Source organism: Ranitomeya imitator, chromosome 4, assembly GCF_032444005.1.
Source record: "Ranitomeya imitator isolate aRanImi1 chromosome 4, aRanImi1.pri, whole genome shotgun sequence".
NCBI classification, from domain to species: domain Eukaryota; kingdom Metazoa; phylum Chordata; class Amphibia; order Anura; family Dendrobatidae; genus Ranitomeya; species Ranitomeya imitator.
This window is the reverse complement of record NC_091285.1, coordinates 29,989,592-30,011,448: the sequence shown is the minus strand read 5'-3', so window position 1 is coordinate 30,011,448 and position 21,857 is coordinate 29,989,592. Positions and strand designations below refer to the sequence as shown.

At 44.6% G+C, this 21,857-nt stretch overlaps 1 protein-coding gene across 2 annotated transcripts in view; it reads left to right on the top strand.

The window, feature by feature from the left end:
* The first annotated feature begins 1,379 nt into the window (after nt 1–1,379).
* ABTB3 (ankyrin repeat and BTB domain containing 3) overlaps nt 1,380–21,857 on the top strand; it is a 202,861-nt gene continuing 182,383 nt past the window's right edge. For both annotated transcript variants that reach the window (XM_069763450.1, XM_069763449.1), the window contains exon 1: nt 1,380–2,480. In XM_069763450.1, coding sequence (XP_069619551.1) covers nt 1,610–2,480 — 871 coding nt within the window. In that variant the 5' untranslated portion in view covers nt 1,380–1,609. The remainder of the gene's footprint in view (nt 2,481–21,857) is intronic.

The window sequence follows — 21,857 nt, the reverse complement described above, 5'->3', positions numbered from 1 at the left end:
GTCCGCCCTGCTCCCCTTACACCCCCCGCACCACCGTGCTCCCCTTACACCCCCCAGTCCGCAGCGCTCCCCTTACACCTACCGCACCGCCGTGCTCCCCTTACACCCCCCGGTCCGCAGCGCTCCCCTTACACCCCCCCGGTCCGCCCTGTTCCCCATACACCCCCCACACCACCGTGCTCCCCTTACACCCCCTGGTCCGCCGTGCTCCCTGCGCACCCCCCGATCCGCAGCGCTCCCCTTACACCCCCTGGTCCGCCCTGTTCCCCTTACACCCCCCACACCACCGCGCTCCTCTTACACCCCCCGGTCCGCCCTGCTCCTCTTACTCCCCCCGGTCCGCCTAGCTCCTCTTACTCCCCCCGGTCCGCCCTGCTCCTCTTACACCCCCCGGTCCGCCGTGCTCCTCTTACACCGCCGGTCCGCCGTGCTCCCCTTACACCCCCGGTCCGCCGTGCTCCTCTTACACCCCCCGGTCCGCCCTGTTCCCCTTACACCCCCCACACCACCGTGCTCCCCTTACACCCCCGGTCCGCCGTGCTCCTCTTACACCCCCCGGTCCGCCCTGCTCCCCTTACACCCCCGGTCCGCCGTGCTCCTCTTACACCGCCGGTCCGCCGTGCTCCCCTTACACCCCCGGTCCGCCCTGCTCCTCTTACACCCCCCGGTCCGCCCTGCTCCTCTTACTCCCCCCGGTCCGCCTAGCTCCTCTTACTCCCCCCGGTCCGCCCTGCTCCTCTTACACCCCCCCGGTCCGCCGTGCTCCTCTTACACCGCCGGTCCGCCGTGCTCCCCTTACACCCCCGGTCCGCCGTGCTCCTCTTACACCCCCCGGTCCGCCCTGTTCCCCTTACACCCCCCACACCACCGTGCTCCCCTTACACCCCCGGTCCGCCGTGCTCCTCTTACACCCCCCGGTCCGCCCTGCTCCCCTTACACCCCCGGTCCGCCGTGCTCCTCTTACACCGCCGGTCCGCCGTGCTCCCCTTACACCCCCGGTCCGCCGTGCTCCTCTTACACCCCCCGGTCCGCCCTGTTCCCCTTACACCCCCCACACCACCGTGCTCCCCTTACACCGCCGGTCCGCCGTGCTCCTCTTACACCCCCCGGTCCGCCCTGCTCCCCTTACACCCCCGGTCCGCCGTGCTCCTCTTACACCGCCGGTCCGCCGTGCTCCCCTTACACCCCCGGTCCGCCCTGCTCCTCTTACTCCCCCCGGTCCGCCGTGCTCCCCGCACACATCCCCGCCGCTCGCCGACATTCCACCTCTCCTCACCGCCACTCCCCCTGCTGCCTCCCCATTGGCCGGAGCAGTGTTGTCCCCTCGCTCAGGCCCCGCCCCCGGCGCTGAGCCCCGCCCCTGTCAGCCTCCTCTCGGTGCTCGGTGTGATGCAGTGCAGAGCTCCGCTCTGGGGGAAATAACGCAGTCACATCGGACTTTGGAGCATTTTTTTCTTCCTTTTTTTACCTTGGAGCCAGAAGAATCTTGCATCTCGCATCTTGGCTTTTTTTTTTTCTTCTTCCTCAGGGGGTGTCATCCCTTTAAGAGAAACATCTGCATCGGCTGCTCCTCTTCTCAGTTCTCCCTGGTGCAGTATGAAGTGCAGTTATGGCAAGAAGAGGTAAGAAGACAGCTGTGAGGACTCTGGAGGACTTGACCCTGGATTCTGGTTATGGTGGTGCAGCTGATTCCATCAGGTCTTCCAACTTGTCCCTGTGTTCCGATTCCCAGCCGGTGGCTTACGCCCATGGAGGACGCTGCTGGCTACTAGCTGACTCCATGCACAGTAGACACAACAGCTTTGACACGGTCAATACTGTCCTGGCTGAAGAGTCGGAGGTCCTGGACTGCTCAGGACAGTGCTCCAGGCTGCCTGACCTTGAGGAAGTCCCCTGGAGCCTTGAGGAGGTAGAAGCCCTCCTGAAGAAGGAGCAGATCCTGACCACCACCGCCGCCGCCGGCCGAGATGTCCTCTCCAAGTTGTCCACCCTGGTCAGCCGCTCTCTCGTGAGGATCGCCAAAGAGGCTCAACGCCTGAGCCTGAGATTCGCCAAATGCACCAAGTACGAGATCCAAAGCGCCATGGAGATCGTCCTGGCCTGGTCGCTGTCGTCCGGTTGCACCGCCTCGGCCCTCGGCGCCCTGTCCCTCTACAACATGAGCACCGGGGACAGACTCAGTCGGGGCAAATCGGTGCGCTGCGGCTTGACTTTCTCCGTCGGGAAGTTCTACCGGTGGATGGTGGACAGTCGGGTGGCCCTCAGGATCCACGAACACTCCGCCATCTACCTGACCGCCTGCGTGGAGACCCTCTTCAAAGAGATCTACAAGAGGGTCTTGGCCATGCCTCGCCCCGAAAAGGAAAACGAGGTGCCAAACTTTACCGCAGAATCCCTAGAACAGGCGATCAACAACGATTCGGAGCTATGGGGTCTTCTCCAACCGTTCCAGCACCTTATATGCGGTAAAAATGCTAGTGGTGAGTAGTAGCAGCGATGTAGGGGGGGGGTCTCGATGATATTCAAGGGGCCTTCGACCCAAGCGTGGCATTTAAAGGGTTACACCGCCTTCACCGACGGATGATCCCTCCGCGATCTGCTGCCGAGAGCGGGTTTTATTTGGTGGTTACCTGTGATTTTTATTATGACTGGTGGTGAAAAAATATATATATTACGGGATTATGGCCAGTCGCATCCTATAATAGACCACCCTCCGTCCCTGTGTGGGGGGATCAGGAATCCGGCACATCTGCATTAATAACTACCCTGTAAGACCCCCCCCATACCCCCAGCATGGTACATAGTCATTGCAGGTGGGGACACACCTGGATAGAGATGGATCACCCCCTCCCCCACCGTTCCCAGTGCCCACTGCTTTATTATGGCGTTACCGAATGTCAATCAATTCTCCACTTCCCACCTGATTGATGGTTGCACTGGTTTGGACTGGTGGTCTGTGCGGTGGCTGCAGCACGGGGGGCTGCTCGTTCATACTGGATGCTGATGGTCTGGGGGATGTGGGCTCACATTGGCACCGTGAATGCAGGCGGCCGCCGTGCTCCCCAGGCTTTTTTTTTCGGTGGCAGATTGTATGCTGCACACATTTGTAGGTGTCTCACGCTGGGTGTCTCGTCTGCGGGGAATGAATGGAATACTGCTCAGTGTGCTGTCCCCACCGCCGCTCTGTGTCGCTGATGTTTGTTATGTCGCTTGATGTAGAACTTGTAGATAAATGTATAATACATGCTGTGTACATATAGGCGGTGCGGAGACATGCCGCCATATGGTGTGTACAAACACACAGTCTATGGGCATCTACCTATACACACATTCCGCCCGGCGCACACACAACCTGTGTACACACATATATATCAGGGTGTACACATATGCACACACATCCTGTGTACACACACATCCTGTGTACACACACATATATCAGGGTGTACACATACGCACACACATCCTGTGTACACACACATCCTCTGTACACACACACACACATCCTGTGTACACACACAACCTGTGTACACACACATATATCAGGGTGTACACATACGCACACACATCCTGTGTACACACACATCCTGGGTAGTACACACATATATCAGGGTGTACACACACACACACAACCTGTGTACACACACATATATCAGGGTGTACACATACGCACACACACATCCTGTGTACACACACATCCTCTGTACACACACACATCCTGTGTACACACACATCCTGGGTAGTACACACATATATCAGGGTGTACACACACACACACACACAACCTGTGTACACACACATATATCAGGGTGTACACATAGGCACACACACATCCTCTGTACACACACACACACATCCTGTGTACACACACATCCTGGGTAGTACACACATATATCAGGGTGTACACATACGCACACACATCCTGTGTAAACAGACATCCTCTGTACACACACACATCCTGTGTACACATACATCCTGGGTAGTACACACATATATCAGGGTGTACACACACACACACATATATCAGGGTGTACAGACATACATCCTGTGTACACATACATATATCAGGGGGTATACACACATACATCCTCTGTACACACACATCCTCTTCATACACATATATCAGGGTATACACACACATACATCCTCTGTACACACACATATATCAGGGTGTAAACACATATATCAGGGTGTACAGACATGCATCCTGTGTACACATACATATATCAGGGGGTATACACACATACATCCTCTGTACACACACATCCTCTTTATACACATATATCAGGGTATACACACACATACATCCTCTGTACACACACATATATCAGGGTGTAAACACATATATCAGGGTGTACAGACATACATCCTGTGTACACATACATATATCAGGGGGTATACACACATACATCCTCTGTACACACACATCCTCTTTATACACATATATCAGGGTATACACACACATACATCCTCTGTACACACACATATATCAGGGTGTAAACACATATATCAGGGTGTACAGACATGCATCCTGTGTACACACGTACATCCTCTGTACACACAAACATCCTGTGTATACACACATATATCAGGGTGTACACACATATGCATCCTGTGTACACACACATATATCAGGGTGTACACACACATACATCCTGTGTACACAGAAAATTATCGGGGTGTACAGACATACTTCCTGTGAACACACACTTACATCCTCTGTACACACACCACATCGTCTGTACATAAATATATCAGGGTGTACACACACACCTACATCCTATGTCCACACACATACATCTTCTGTACACACATATATCAGGGTGTACCCACACACACACATACATCCTGTGTACACACACACATCTTCTGTACACACATATATCAGGTTATACATACACACACACATACATCCTGTGTACATACATATACATCCTCTGTACAAACACATATATCAGGGTGTACACAAACATATATCAAGGTGTACACACCCATATATCAGGGTATACACATACATCCTGTGTACACACACATATATCGGGGTATACACACATACATCCTGTGTACACACACATTTAGGCCGGGGTCACATTTGTGTGTGCAATGCAAGAAACTTGCGCCTCAATACCCGGCACTGCCACCAGTGGTTCAGACGAGAGCGTTCAGCTGCATAGAAATACATGCAGTCGCACACTCCGGTCCTGAGAGCCGGCGGCAGCGCCGGGTATTGATGCAAGAGATTCGCGCAAGTCTCTCGCATTGCACACACAAGTGTGACCCCGGCCTTATCAGGGTGAACACACACATCCTGTATAGACACACACATCTTGTGTACACACACATATATCAGGATGTACACACACATACATCTTGTGTACACACACACACACATCAAGATGTACACACATACATCATGTGGACACACACATATATCAAGGTGTACACACACATACATCCTCTGTACACACACATATATATCAGGATGTACACACATATCCTGTGTACACACACATACATTCTCTGTACATACACATATATCAGGGAGGATATACACATACAGCATCTGTACATGCACAAATACATCCTGTGTACACACATCAGGGTTTATACACAGAAACATTCCGTGTACACACACATATATCAGGGTGTACACACACATATATCAGGGCGAACACACGCATCCTCTGTACACACACATGCCTCAAGGTGTACACACACATACATACATCCTGTGTACACACACATATATCAGGGTGTACACACACATGCAACCTGTGTACACACACACACATATGCAACCTGTGTGCACACACATAGGGTGTACACATACATACCTTCTGTGTATAAACACACATATCAGGGTGTACACACACATACATCTTGTGTACACATACCTACATCAAGGTGTATACACACAAATACACATACAACCTGTGTACAGACACATATATAAGGTTGTACACACATACATCCTCTGTACACATACATGTACGACCTGTAAATAGTAATAATAATACTTCCTGTGTGCACACACATACATTCTGTGTACACATACATGCAACCTACTGTACACCTGCACGCACATACATTCTGTGAATACACATATACATTCTGTGTCCACTCAAATATGACCTATGAATTGTACACCTACACACACATACATCCTGTGTACACAGCTTCTCATACACCTGTGTACACATGCATTCATCCTGTGCACAAATACATACATTTTGTGACATGCACATACATCCTTTGTACGTACACATACGACCTATGTACACATATAAACACACAAGCTGGGTAAACATACGCACACAAATTGTGTAAACTCACACAAACACACAACCTGTGTACACACCCATAAGAATTGTGTGTACACAGGCACATACATCCTGTATATACACGCACACATACAACCTGTATACACACACACACACATATAACTATGCATATATAACATGTGTACACATATACACACACTCTTACATGCTATGGGCAGACACACTCACAAATATACCTTCACATACAAATATGAATTTTATGTACACACACAAACTCTATGTACACACACATACATACTCTGTACACACACATACACAATTTACACACATATTCTATGTACACACATACTCTATGTACACACATACTCGATGTACACATACTCTATGTACACACATACTCGATGTACACATACTCTATGTACACACACATACTCTACGCACATACACACATACTCTATGTACATACATATACTCTATGTACACACATGCACAGACATACTCTATGTACACACATACTCAATGTGCACACACACACATACTCTATGTACATACACATACTCTAGGTATACACACATACACGCATACTCTATGTACACATACATAATCTATGTACATACACATACATACTCTACGCACACACACATATACTCTATGTACATACACATACTCTATGTACATACATACACACAAAATCTTATGTACACACACATTCTGTACACACACATGCTCAATATACATATACTCTTTGTACACACACATAATATATTTATATACACATACTCTCTGTACACACAAGCATACATACTCTATATACACACATACACACATATATTCTATGTTTGCACACACATACTCTATGTACACACACATACTCTATGTACATATACACACACATACATACATACTCTATGTACACACACATAGTATATGTCCCCACACACATACTCTATGTACACATACACACATACTCTATGTACACACACGCATACTCTACGTACACACACATACACACACATTATGTGTCCGCATACACATACTCTAGACACATGCATGCATACATACACACATACTCTATGTACACACACGTATACACACATACTCTATGTACACACACATACACATATTTTTATGTTCGCACATACATACTCTATGTACACACATGCATGCATACATACACACACACACACACATACTCTATGTACACACACGCATGCATACATACACACATACTCTGTGTACAGACACATACATACCCCATGTACACACACATACGCTATGTACACACACGTATACACACATACTCATATTCTATGTTCGCACATACATACTCTATGTACACACACGCATGCATACATACACACATACTCTGTGTACAGACACATACATACCCCATGTACACACACATACGCTATGTACACACACGTATACACACATACTCTATGTACACACACATACACATATTCTATGTTCGCACATACATACTCTATGTACACACACGCATGCATACATACACACACACATGCATACATACACACACACATACTCTATGTACACACACGCATGCATACATACACACACATACTCTATGTACACACACGCATGCATACATACACACATACTCTGTATACAGACACATACATACCCCATGTACACACACATACGCTATGTACACACACGTAGACACACATACTCTATGTACACACACATACTCATATTCTATGTTCGCACATACATACTCTATGTACACACACGCATGCATACATACACACACACATACTCTATGTACACACACGCATGCATACATACACACATACTCTGTATACAGACACATACATACCCCATGTACACACACATACGCTATGTACACACACGTAGACACACATACTCTATGTACACACACATACTCATATTCTATGTTCGCACATACATACTCTATGTACACACACGCATGCATACATACACACACACATACTCTATGTACACACACGCAAGCATACATACACACATACTCTGTGTACAGACGCATACATACCCCATGTACACACACATACGCTATGTACACACACGTATACACACATACTCATATTCTATGTTCGCACATACATACTCTATGTACACACACGCATGCATACATACACACACATACTCTATGTACACACACGCATGCATACATACACACACACATACTCTATGTACACACACGCATGCATACATACACACATACTCTGTGTACAGACACATACATACCCCATGTACACACACATACGCTATGTACATACACACACCCATATTCTGTGTCCGCACACACATTTGCAGTCATTATCTGGTAGATCTCTATGGAGCCTCACAAATATTTGCAGAATGACAGCCATAATACATTTACAACCATGGCCTGACATGAAGCACACAGGCACACAATGCAGCAGTCCGCCAGTACAATGAGTGCCAGTGTCACACACACACTGCAGTACTTGTCCCCGTCAGTCACACAGCGCTGTGGTCGGTCACGGCTCGTGCAGTCGCAGGCTGGGTGTCACGTCTGCTGCATCGATATGTGATATGCCACACACGTTATTGATGTTCCTGTTGCAGTGATGGACGGCAGCATTATCAGAGCGCCGTCTATGATGTCTCCCCACGCCTGGGGTGGGAGATATTTATGTACATGGGGTCATCCCTATGGACAGAGGTGGCCAAACTGGTGTAATTGCATTTATCAATTATGGGATGGATCTTATTCCTGTCTTTCATAGTACCATATTCCACCCCTGTTTTATACTGTGTCCAGGTTGGCTATGTGTAAGCTAGCTTTACATTTTCTTGGGTCTTTTGTGTGGGAGAAACCAGAATGTCCACCAATGGCATCGCAGGATAGAAAGATTGAGCATGTTGGAGTTCAACCTGCCCAACCCCTCCGGCGCTGTCAAAAGCGTCACCCCCTCTCTCTGTGGCTGCTCTTAGGAGAATGGCTGGCTTACGTAAAATCTAAGTAGTCCGATATAAGGGTGCCAAGTGGAAGCTAAGTAGAAAAGTCACAGCTGTTAACCCAAGAGCCTGACTTTGCAGCTGGTACTGAGCCTGTGTAAACAGGGTGGGGGTCTCAGATCTGGTTCACCCCCATCGTCTTTTAAAATAGGCACTGTCAAGTTATTCCCACATGGTATAGCACCAGTTAACATGAAAGGTAGGAACCGGTCAAGGGGTCACGTTACCCTCCTACTCTACAAGAAGCAGGCACAACTTAAACCCAACCCCAGCTCTACAAGTATGTATGGTACTCTTTGGTTCTCCTTAACGGTGACCTGTCATAAGGTCAGTTTTTGCTGTTATTTTATTCCCGCTGCTCCCCTGATCATTGCACTTTTTGTTTATTTTAAATCCGCCATACGGTTCCAGAGATAGGGGCTTTACAATTTACTGCTAATTTTTATAGTCTCGGGAGGCGTGGCTCACTGGATCCTCTAGGGCGTGTCTTAAGGCATTTTTAAGCTTGTGAGCCACCCACCCAAAGTAAAGACCATAAAAAGTAGCACTAAATAAAAAAGCCCATATCTATGAAACCGTATGGCGGATTTAACCGCTTCGTGACCTATGACATATAGGTATGTCATAGGCCGCCTCCCTTTCATGCAGGCTTCGGCACTGAGCCCGCATTCTTCCCAGTACATGACAACTGATCTGATCAGCTGTCATGTGCCTCTAACAGCCGCGGGTGGAACTGCGATCCACCCGCGGCTGTTAACATGATAAATGCCTCTGTCAATCTCTGATTTAACTTGCACTTAATGGATACGCATCACAAACACCGTCCATCGGCACCCCTGTCACATGATCGCGTGGGCGCCGATGGGTTGGCATGACAGAAGACCTCCGTGCTCGTCAATGAAGATCTCCTAAACAAGATGCTCGTAGCTCCTAAGGAAGCAAGTGAAAAGTAAAAAATAAAAAATAAAAAAAAAAATTTTAAAGTTCAAATCATCCCCATTTGCACCATTCAAAATAAAACAATAATAATAAAAAAACACATAATTGGTATCACTGCGTTTAGATCTGTCAAAATATAAAGTAAATTAATCCAATCGGTAAACGGTGTAACGAGAAAAAAAAACGAAACGCCAGAATTTTTTTTTTGATCACCACAGCCTTGCAATAAAATACAATAACGGGCGATCAAAACATCATATCTACACCATAATGGTATCAATAAAAACGTCAGCTCGGAGCGCAAACAATAAGCTCTCACCCAACCCCAGATCCTGAAAAATGGAGACGCTACGGGTCTCGGAAAATTTAGTAATTTTTCAATTTTTCAAACTTTGGGATTTTATTTTCACCACTTAAATAAAAAATAACCTATACATATTTGGTGTCTGCAAACTCGTAATGACCTGGAGAATCATAATAGCTGGTCAGTTTTAGGATTTATTGAACATGGTAAAAAAAACAACCCATAAAACAATTGCGGAATTGCACTTTATTTTTGCAACTTCACCACAGTTGAATTTTTTCCCCCGTTTTCCAGTATACTATATGGTAAAATCAATGGTGTCTTTTAAAAGTACAACTTGTCCCACAAAAAAAGAAAAAACAGGCCCCCATATGGCCATATAGATGGAAAAAGAAAAAAGTTATGGCTCTGGGGAGTAGAGTAGCAAAAAATGAAAATGCAAAAATGAAAAATCCATAGGTCGTGAAGGGGTTGTAAAAATCACTGCCCGCATTCCTCCACCATATGTGTATGACCTTAGTCTCCGTTATTAGGACTATATTGCTAACACTTGCCCCTTGGGCTAATGGTGCCCACCTGACCTGCGGTTCACCCAATGCTACACTTTTGTCATTTACTGTACACTAAAAGGGTCTATTCATTTTTGACGTATAAGATTTATAAGAGAACGTCCATTTCAGCCCAATGACTACTGACACTTGTTGAGCAGCTCCACGTACCTCCCACCGTGATGTGTTTGCTGCTGATTTGTTTACTTTCACAGTTGTGAACACTATGGGTGCGGTACACTTTGTAGCTCCTAATTAGTGTAGGTGAGATATCATACATCGTTCAGTTATAAGTTTGCGGTCTATTAATGGATGTCTCATTCACGGGTTGTCACCGAGTGGTGCGGGATCCATCTTTTAGGAATGCCTCTAGTTCTTATCGATCAGAGTAAACATTGTGAGTTGTACTATTGGATGACTTTCTTGGCATCTTATCCTTATCGTGTCTTCCTTATCACATGAAGAATCGAAATTCAGGTTTTCGTTACTCTACTCTGGGTCAAAGGTGGAACTGGATTTTTCAAAATATCATTGATGGGGAACAATTACAACGGTGAAGTCACTTCACTATGACTTCACTGATTTCAACTGTTTTTGCCATCTCACCCAGCTTACGTATGCCCCGGTGTCTATTTTGAGACTTAGCATTTCTCAGGATGAAAAGGTCAAAAAGAGTAAGAAGACTATTACCTGTTACTAAATAGTCAGATCCTTTTACATGGGGCAAGGGCGTATGTGCCATAGAGACAGACCACAACATCATTGGTAGGTTGGTAGCATCCATGGGGAGAGAGAAAATAACCAAAGGAACATGGAAGGGAGATGGAGGCAAACAAAGATCTCCTCTACCAGGTTTTTCGGGGTTTTGGTAGTATTAACCAACACGAGAAAGGGCACCGTTATAATCTTTGCTATGTACGTTACTGGATTGGACTGTTGGTAGGGTTCCAGCTCCCAAAAGGTTCTCATAAAATGAGAGCTAAGATGTTCTTCACAATAGAATAGGTCAAGGTGGACATATCACATATCTTAGTAGGCTTTTGGGTTTAATGGAGAAAAGCGTCTCGGGTTAGGTTGTCGATCCCCTTCTACTAAGAGTGATGAAAGGAAGGTGGACAAAAAAGCCCCAGGTTCTTGTCTTGGGATGAGCTGGGGTTGGTCAACCCCAGCAGAAGACCCCATCTTTACTTTTCTGGTAAGGTCTTCTCAGCTCCTCTGCTCTCTGTCTTCTGTGTAGACTTCTGAGGGACATGACCGACTATACAAATATCGTTCTTTCACATATACGTGGGTGAAATTTTATTAATATATATTAGCTATTAGTCTTTTTTTATTTTTGGACTGTGCTGGAGGTATTCATCACCAGCAGAAGACCCCATGTTTACTAGTACTCACAGCCTCTGTCTTCTGAGGAGCGTGAACGAGTGGCTCTTTATACAAATATTGTTCCATCTCATATTTGTGGATATGCCAAACTTTGATGGTTGTGTGCCAAGATGTTCTTCACTATAGAATAGGGCAATGTTCGACATATCTTAGTAGGCTCCTGGGGATAATGGAGAAAACGGTCTTTGATTAGGTTGTCAAGTCCCTTCTACTATGAGAGATGATGGTGGACAAACAAGTTCCGGGTTCTTGTCTTGCGATGGGCTGGTGTTATTGAACACCAAGGGAAAACCCCATTTTTTATTTTTCCTGTAGGGCATTCTCAGCCCCTTTGTGTCTCTGTCATCTGAGGAAAAAGAGTGAATGTTCAATATACAAATATTGTCTCATCTCAGATGTTTGGATGGTATTCATCCCAATCTTCTGGTGGATGTGTGCCAAGATGTTCTTCACAAAACTATAGGTCGAATGAGGACATATTTTAGTAGGCTTCAGGGTATGATAGAGAAAACGGTCTTGGATTAGGTTAAAGGGAACCTGTCACCTGAATTTGGCGGGACTGGTTTTGGGTCATATGGGCGGAGTTTTCGGGTGTTTGATTCACCCTTTCCTTACCCGCTGGCTGCATGCTGGCCGCAATATTGGATTGAAGTTCATTCTCTGTCCTCCGTAGTACACGCCTGCGCAAGGCAATCTTTTCTGATAGGGTTTTCTCAGCTCCTTTGTTCTTTGTCTTCTGTGTAGGCTTCTTTCTGAGGAACATGACTGAATATAAAAATATCGTTCTATCTCTATCAAATTTGTGTGGGTGAAATTTTATTAATATATATTAGCTATTGCCAGTCTGAACAACCAGACATTTGAGTAGTCATGAGGGACACTCAGCAAATGAACGGGGGTGTTAAGAAAAATTTTGCTGAAGGGATGGAAAGCCCAGTGGGCAATGAAGAAGACATCCATAAAAAAATAGAAGGAAAGTCCCATAACATCAAGGAACCTAGAAAATACCCAGTGTTCTCACGTCCTGGCTGACCTGTTGAATGACACATGGGGCCATGAAGTTGAGGTCATGAGTCATAATCTGGTGTGGACCACGGCCAGGCCATTGTTACGTGTGTGGGTGTCCCCGTGTAACGCGTGTTCACTTTATGACTATTCTGACTCGGAAACACCCAATAAAAGATGTAACAGCTTCCTTTTTCTGTTGTCAGCATGTCATTCTGATAGATTTTTAGTTCCGAGTGGGTAAAAAAAAAAAATCTGCTTCTCAGCCATCGACGCCACAAATAAACAAGGTCTGAAATTTCAGAATTCCAGGCCAATTATCAGAGTAACGTGCCTCAGACCCCGGCTACAGGCATGAAAGGAAGCATGTGGCCCCTGGCACTGGACCCGGAGAATGTCAACATTTCAGCTCACCTCTAATCCCCCAATGCCCCAGGGCTTAGAGAGAGTGCACTGAGAGACCCCCAGGAAGCGCTCTCTGCCCCGCACATAGGAGACCACTGGGATTCTACATATTATCGGGCAGTCTTCTGAGTGTAGAATAGTTTCACTTAATTTCTATGTGATTTTATGTCTATGGTCTATCTATTATCTATCTATCTATCTAATATCTATCTATCTATTATCTATCTATATCTAATATCTATCTATCTATCTAATATCTATCTTTCTAATATCTATCTATCTAGATAACACGTAGTCACTATAGATAATTAGAAATAAAATGTAGTTATTCGGAGTATATTAGGAGCAGCTTCTGATGAATATATATATTTTTAACGTTCTAATTATGCAAAAACTAAATTTAATGGGTTTGTACCAAGATAGAAAATTATCACCCATTCCCAGGATTAGTGATAACCTACTGATTGCTGGGGGTCCCACTGTTGATATAAGCCCTGCAAGGGATATCTCTCTTTTTATCAGTCCTATACACAATAGATTACTAAATGTCAATTATAATATTAATTAATAAACAATTTTGAGAAACCTTTTTTTTTTCTTCAAAAAGAGGTGTAGTAGGAGTCTTAGGGAGTGTTGGCAAGAATGGGATTATTCCCATTTTCACATTTAAGAATTTTTAAGGATTTAAGAAATTTGATAACACTACCCATAAGTGCGAGAGGTCTCGCCTTCTTTTGGGAGCCTTAGGGACAATCCAGGATAGTTGATAAGTATGGGATTTTCCCCCCTTTTACTCCCTATTAGCCTCCCTCTTTTAGGCTACACCCCTTCCACATGAGAAACCTCCAGAAGATCTAGTTTCTGGGAGGATGCAGGACATTTGATAACTCTTCTTGGAGTCTGGGAGGCCTTTCCTTCTCTCAGAAGCCTCAGGAACATTCCGGGAGAGTTGACAAGTCAGGGACAATTCCCCCTTTTACACCCCTTTAGTCAGACCCTTTTAGACCTCACCTCTTCCACATGAGTAACCTCCAGAAGCTCTGGTTTCTTGGAGGGTGCATGATATTAGATAACTCTTCTAGGAGTCTTTGAGGTATCTCCTTCTTTCAGGAGTCTCAAGGACATCCCAGGAGTTTTGGTAAGTATGGGGTTATTCCTTTTTTTTTCACCTAGTTATGCCCGTTTTAGGCCACACCAATAACACAAGAGAAACCTCCGTAAACTCTTCTTTCCAGGAGATTTAGGTAGGATTTAGGAGATTTGATAACTCTTCCTTAAGCGCGAGAGGTCTTCCCTTCTTTCACGAGCCTTTTGGACATTCCAGGAGAGTTGCCAAGTATGGTATTTTTCCCCCTTTCACACCCCCATTTTAGGCTACACCCCTTGAACACCGAAAAACCTCCGTAAGCTCTTCTTTCCTAGAGGTTTAGGGAGGATTTTAAGAGATTTGATAACTCTTTCCCCAAGTTCGTGAAGTCTCCCCTTCTTTTGGGAGCCTTCGATCCAGGACGTTCCAAGAATGTTGGCAAGGATAGGATTTTCCCCCCTTTTACACCCCATTATCCACTTCTTTTAGGCCACACACCTTCCACATAAGGAACTTCTAGAAGCTCTGATTTCTGGGAGGATGCAGGAGATTTGATAACTCTTCTGAGGATCCAGAAAATCTATGACTACTAGACCGGGAAATCAAGCAGTCCAATAATATTATCTAAATAACATTATCTGAAAGCAGTCATACCCTGTTGGAGTCTGTCGTACCCTGACGTAGAAAGAATACGAACCGTTTACAGATTTTCCACATACTCCAAAAATCTTACCGTATAACCCGCCATGACCTAATGTGTCACCATAAATAGTGCCATCATGTTGAAGATCGTCAATATACCTACAATTATGTGATTATTTATTACAGGAGGAACTATGGCCCTTCAGGTTTAGGGGCCCTTTTGCTATTTTATGGTTTGGTATATTGTACATTTTCTGTACATTTAATCTGATCAGTGACAGGATTTTGTTATACCCTTTATCTCTACTTGCTCGCTACTGACCGAGCTACGTGACCAGGGTCCTTTATTTCCTATAAGGATAATAACTTTCTTTCCTCAGGCAGGCAACATTTTGACATCTGACAAAGATTTTCCTTTCTCACATGTTAATTCTGCCCCTATGGGTTTGTAATAGCTCGAATTCTGGCAAAATCTCAGCACAATATTGTTCCCAGGCCGTGTGCTCCTTACAGTCTCGGCTCAGAAACCACTCAAGTGATAACATATCCCAGCGGATGTGGCTTGATTTATTTTTTTTTCTCTCATTTTTGTGCTGCTTTATCTTTGTTCATCACATTCATTTTTACCAGTTTCAAAACCGTTTTTCTTTTTTAAATAATCAGATTAAACCGTTGTGTGTAAAACCGCAGCAAAATAATGAAGATGAAAAGATTAGTGCCCCTAGAGCCCGTATCATGTACTGCAAGTTCTCGCTAACCGCCCAACGGCAGTGATCATGCTCAGTCCATGACCCATAAACACCTATTTAAAAAGGAAAAACCTGCAAATGTCCACTCTTCCCCCAAATGACTGATAAAGGAAGCTGAGATTTATGGCGCTCTTTGCATCAATGATGGTTTGACCCTGTAGCGAGTCTGAAAAAGGCAATTTTTTTTTCTACAAAAATGAATTGCTAAACTGAGTTTTCTAGTGCAAAATACCCAACAAACAGCAATTTTGGCTTCCTGCAGTCACCACTAGAGGGAGCCAGGGAGCTTTCTGCATACTATTTTGTTATTGAGTTCAATGTATTATGTGTATGCGGTAAGCTCTAAAGCTCCCTATGATGGTGGTTGAGAATTCTACGAGTATGGTTGGGCTTTGGAAAAGTGTATCATTAAAATATGTTAAAAAAAATATAAAAGAAATTGTGTGCTTTTAATATTTTAGGCTAGAAAGTTAGAAAAAGAAAACAGAACTGACCTCATGTGAGTAGAACTTTGAAGGTCTCCAACCGGTTTCTTTCCAGCTGTTGCAAAACTATGGACATGATGGACATCATAGTATTGCAACAGCTAGAGAGCCATAAATCGGAGGTCTCTATCTAGAAAGTGGTGACGCAGTGTCACAAGTGTGTGACGTCCTCCTGGGAGATCTGGGGTTAAACGATCACTACCTATTGTGAATCGCAGATCTTCCATTTAGCCTGTGTGTTTGTGTCTCATCTTAAATGGATTTGTTTTCGTTTGGTGCTGAAGAGCTTAACAACCCTTTCTATGCTGGTAAGAAACATGCAGCTCCATTTCAGCTGCTTCTGATCTGGTCATACCCTCTCCCAATAAAACCTGGCCAGATCTTCTCTTCCTTGCCAGTGAAAGCTTTTCTTCCTAGCTTCTTGGAGTCACTATGCTGAATTGGAGATCGTTGTTGCTGCTGGAGATTGTTGTGTGCTGTTTTTGTGTGTACGCTTTCCTCGTTGTCCTATTCCCATTTGGTTGGTACATTCCTATCCTTCCCTATATACTTGTCTACCTTTGGTGAATGTTTTTGTTTGTTTGTGGCTTTTCTGTTATCCCTGTCTATCTTACATGTTGATACACTAGCATTTCTGTCCCAGGCTTCCTGGGAGAGGGGACAGCTTACAGAATACCAGGCGAACAGTAAGGCTGGTGGCCCAAGCCTCCTCACCTTTAGAGGTACCTTTGGAAGCAGGGCCCCTTTCCGCAATCATGAACAGTCACAGAGTGACGAGCAATGATCGTGAGGCATTGAACAGAACTTTGCACAGCAGATTTTTGGGGACGAATGGACCATTTAGGAGTGCACCGTACAGCCTCTGACCTCCTCCACCACTTTTTCACATTGCATGGCTTCTCCCTAATTTCAGCTTGACAGTATACGTAACGGGAGATGTAGCATGACAACAGAACAGAACTCCGTTTCATGCAAGTACGTTGCGTGCGGCTACCATGCTAATTTCAATTTTAATAAGCTCGCTGTCAGCTAACACTCGACCATGAAAAGTGTTCGGTATCCATGGTACTGTGGAGCTCGGGTTAAAGCATTGCTAACAATTAAATGGTTTTACAAGATGGTTATCTATTCTCCCTAAAATACACACGTTATAAAGCATTAGGGACACTGCGCGCAGTAAGCAAGTAAATGAAAGTGTATTTAATGCCTTACAGAATCCTGAAATTACCCCCTTGTGTTTTATCCGAGTAAAAAAATGATGGGGATATTGGGAATATTTCTAATGCCGAATGCCTAGTTAATTGTTAATAAACTTCACAGATGGTGGAGAATGCGGGCACAGAAAAATCTGAATTTTTTCTTGTGGAAGGTTTGATCTTTGATTGCATTAAGCTTTAATAACACACGATTGTCCTCATTGTATGTTATATATCCGTGTAATGGGCATTTTTTTCATACTTGTGTCCATTTTTACCATCCATGTGGCATCCAGTTCGTAGAAAATGGACAGCACTCGGATGCCAGGGGTGCGCTGTCGGTTTTATTTTTCACTTGACGGGGTGAGTTCTGTCTGCAAAACAAACCACACTAGGACATGTCGACGACTAACAGCACCTAGACGGCCAACACTGACGTCTGAATAAGGTCTTAGTTTCATGCCACAAACAATTATTTAGCATGTAAAACAATTGAATGGTTTTTAGGTTTTGTTTTTTTTTCCAATTTTATGGTTGTAGTTTTCTATATTAAGATATTAGAAAATGTTGACTTATTTTTATTAAATGTCACAGTGCCCTCCCCTATGTGTGGCCATATCTGGTACTGCAGCTTTGCTCTAGTTTCATGAATGCACCTAATCTGTATTACAAGGGATGGCCACAGATGAGAGATTGCTTCTGGGTCTGGTAGAACATCTCCTGGGGAAAAAAGGATCAGGAATGTTGAAATCTAACTTTTTTTCTCTTTAGTTTATCACCTGACTAGCATCAACTTAGGAGCCAAGTAACGTGGTGTAAATGCCGCTGTTCTCCCGAATCCGGCGTTGTTTTTCTTTTGTTTCTGCGCCTATCCGTTCCTGAGATACGGCCTCCTCTTCGCTGTATGTAACTCTAGGTTTTTTATAAGCCAAGCGGGCGCAGTCTCCATGAGAAGTATTGAGGCACACGCCCACTTGGCAAAAAAACCTGATGGAAACAAGAGGCTATATCTCGGGAACCGAGTGGCGTAGGAACAAAAGAAAAACAACGCCGGATTCGGGAGAACAGCGGCATTTACACCAAGTAAAAAAAAATACTTTTTTTCCCCCATTTGTTGACCTTGAAAATGGCAGGAAATGCAAAGTATATACGAAAGCTGAATAATTTCTCAGCATACAACTATGTTAACATCTGTAAAATATGTTCATTCTTTTAGTGCGGGTACAAAACTGTGGACCAGAGGAGTTCTTTTTTTCTGGTGTTGAGGAATTCAGGTGCCTCCCCACTTTTCATACCAGAGCTATAAAATATTCCGCCATTGCCTGTCATCACGGTTACCATGCGCAGACACAAAGCAGCAGACTTCGGCTCTCTGGTCTTAAGACGTATTGTCTGTAGTAAAACGCCTTCTTATATTTCAGCATTGTTGAAACCGTTTCTGTGTTGTATCACGAGGCTGGCCCGGTGCCAGGGATATCAGCTTGGCACCAAAATGTGCACCCAAAATGTCTGTTTTAGATTTAGAACCTTTGGACTAGGTGTTTCGGTGAAATTATAACTCCTGTTCTCCTTCCTGCCTGGATGGATGTTGCGTATTCTGTTATGCTTTCTCCTCTGTGGTTGTCGTCTGTGTGTAACTTGACCCATGTTGGATGGTTTTCAGTATAATATGTTGGCATTCACCATCTGGTGCGGAGATGAAAACAAGGGCAGGGTGACAAGATCTAGGAAAGAAATGATCCCTAATTGAGTGGGTAGGCCCTTCACAGCAGAGCATACGTTGTGAACGAAAAACTACGTGTCTTGCTTTGTTGTGAACCCTTTAAAGAAGACCTGTCACTTGCCATAAATAAGTATTTTTTTTTCCTCCCTGGTGTTATTGCCGCTGTTCTCCTGAATCCGGCGTTGTTTTTCTTTTTTTCCTACGCCTCTCCGTTCCTGAGATATGGCCCTTTCTTTCTTGTATCTAAATCTAGTCTTATAAGACAAGTGGGTGTCTTCATAAATGTTCTTTGTGGGCGTGTTCTTAGGGATCACACCCAGTTGTCTAAATAGGCTAGATTTCCTTACAGAGAAGAGAAGGCCATATCTCTGGAACGGAAGGGCGTAGAAACAAAATATAAATATTGCCAGATTCAGGAGAACGGCGACATTTACACCAGGTAAAAAAATGACATGTTTATGGCAAGTGACAGGTCTTCATTAAAGGCTGGAATTTTAAATTGGTGTCTCATTTTAAGGATAGGCCTTAAATATCTTCACCATTTTACAGAGCGGGGTTTGGCTTCTATTGGAGAGCCACAGCCCTTTCACTTCCGTACCAGACACAGCGCCGCTCTTGTGTTTGTGTCTGGTACTACAGTTCATGCCGAGCTTAGCGCTATCAAAGTGAATTGGCCTGAATTGTAGTACCAGCCATGGCCACAAGTAGTGCTGTTGTTTCTAGTTCAGGATCTCCCAGGGAATAAAGGAACGGGCATGGCCAACTCGTCTTTTTTTCTGCCATTATGTCCCATACATTAGGGGGCTACAGAAGTAAAGAATAGACACAAGAGAAAATTTTATTTCCTGATCATTAAGAAGCAGGCCCCAATTTTTGAACATGGCCAATCTCCAAAGACCCCCTTACTTACCAATATTACCTTTGGTAAAAGAGACAATTCCAAATCCCGCCCCCTTGACCTTTCTGGGAATGACCAATACCATGAGGGACTGCCTTCTTTTGAGTGGTGTTTAGAACCCTGCCTTTTTTGGGGGAGGATCATGGCCAAATTTGGCGAGAATGGATATTTAATGTGAAGTCATGTTGGGATATGTGTAATTCCACCAATCGGTGAAGACCAGCAGCTACTTGTGTGCTGACGAGGGTCTGATCCTCTAATTCAGAAGATCAGTAAGTGATGAATGCCCTCCTGATCAGCGCTGTATGTCGGCCATATTTGTAGATTTCCGAGATGAAACGCCGGCTCTTATAATTCATCAAACGAAGTCTCATCTAAATAGAAGTAATTAGTGCACAGCTATTCTCACAGAGAAGATTTCTCAAGTACAAAGCACCAACGGGTTCTTTATGTGCTGCAGCACGTTATTCATCTTATTGCTTCTTTTATGAGCGTAATTTTCATTTTGGGGATCAGACAGGGGAAGTGGGGTATAAAATAATAACGCAGCATCTCCTAACATCATGTTATTGTGTGAAGTGGGGAAATGTGGCAATTGTGGCGTCTTAAATCATGTTTGTATGCTAATTATATGTCATTTTTTACGTTAATAATGCTTTTTTTCACACTGGCTGCTAGGCCTAGTATTAGCCATTTGCCTTTTAAAAATCCCTGAGCTCCCCTGACTATTCCACATTTTTCCGTTTTGTGCTGCGTCGCTCCATTGCCGAGATATTCACATTTATTGCTTCTGGAGTACAGTATGTGAAATTTCTGCTTGTAGACCAACCAGGTGTTCCTTCAGAGTTTTCTCTGGAGGTCTGCTCTTTTATGCCTCCCACCCAAATGCAGCCAATCATGTGTTTTGCAACTGATCGAGAAGACTCAGATGCTACCAAGCTGTGATTGGTGATGCCAGGGAAGGAGGGATGACAGCTCAAGCCTTCAGGGAGGACTCCAAAGAGATGTCAGGTTGGTCTACAAGCAGAGATTTCACATTGTGCGCTCCAGAAGAAACAAATGTTAGTATTCCCTGTTATTTCTCTTATATAGAGGTGTTATTAGTCATCATACAGGAGGGTGATGAGGTGAGCTGTGACATCACTTACTGTGAATGGCAGATCCTCTGATATCTACTTTATATAGAGTGTTATCAGTCATTGTACAGGAGGAGGAGGTGAGCTGTGA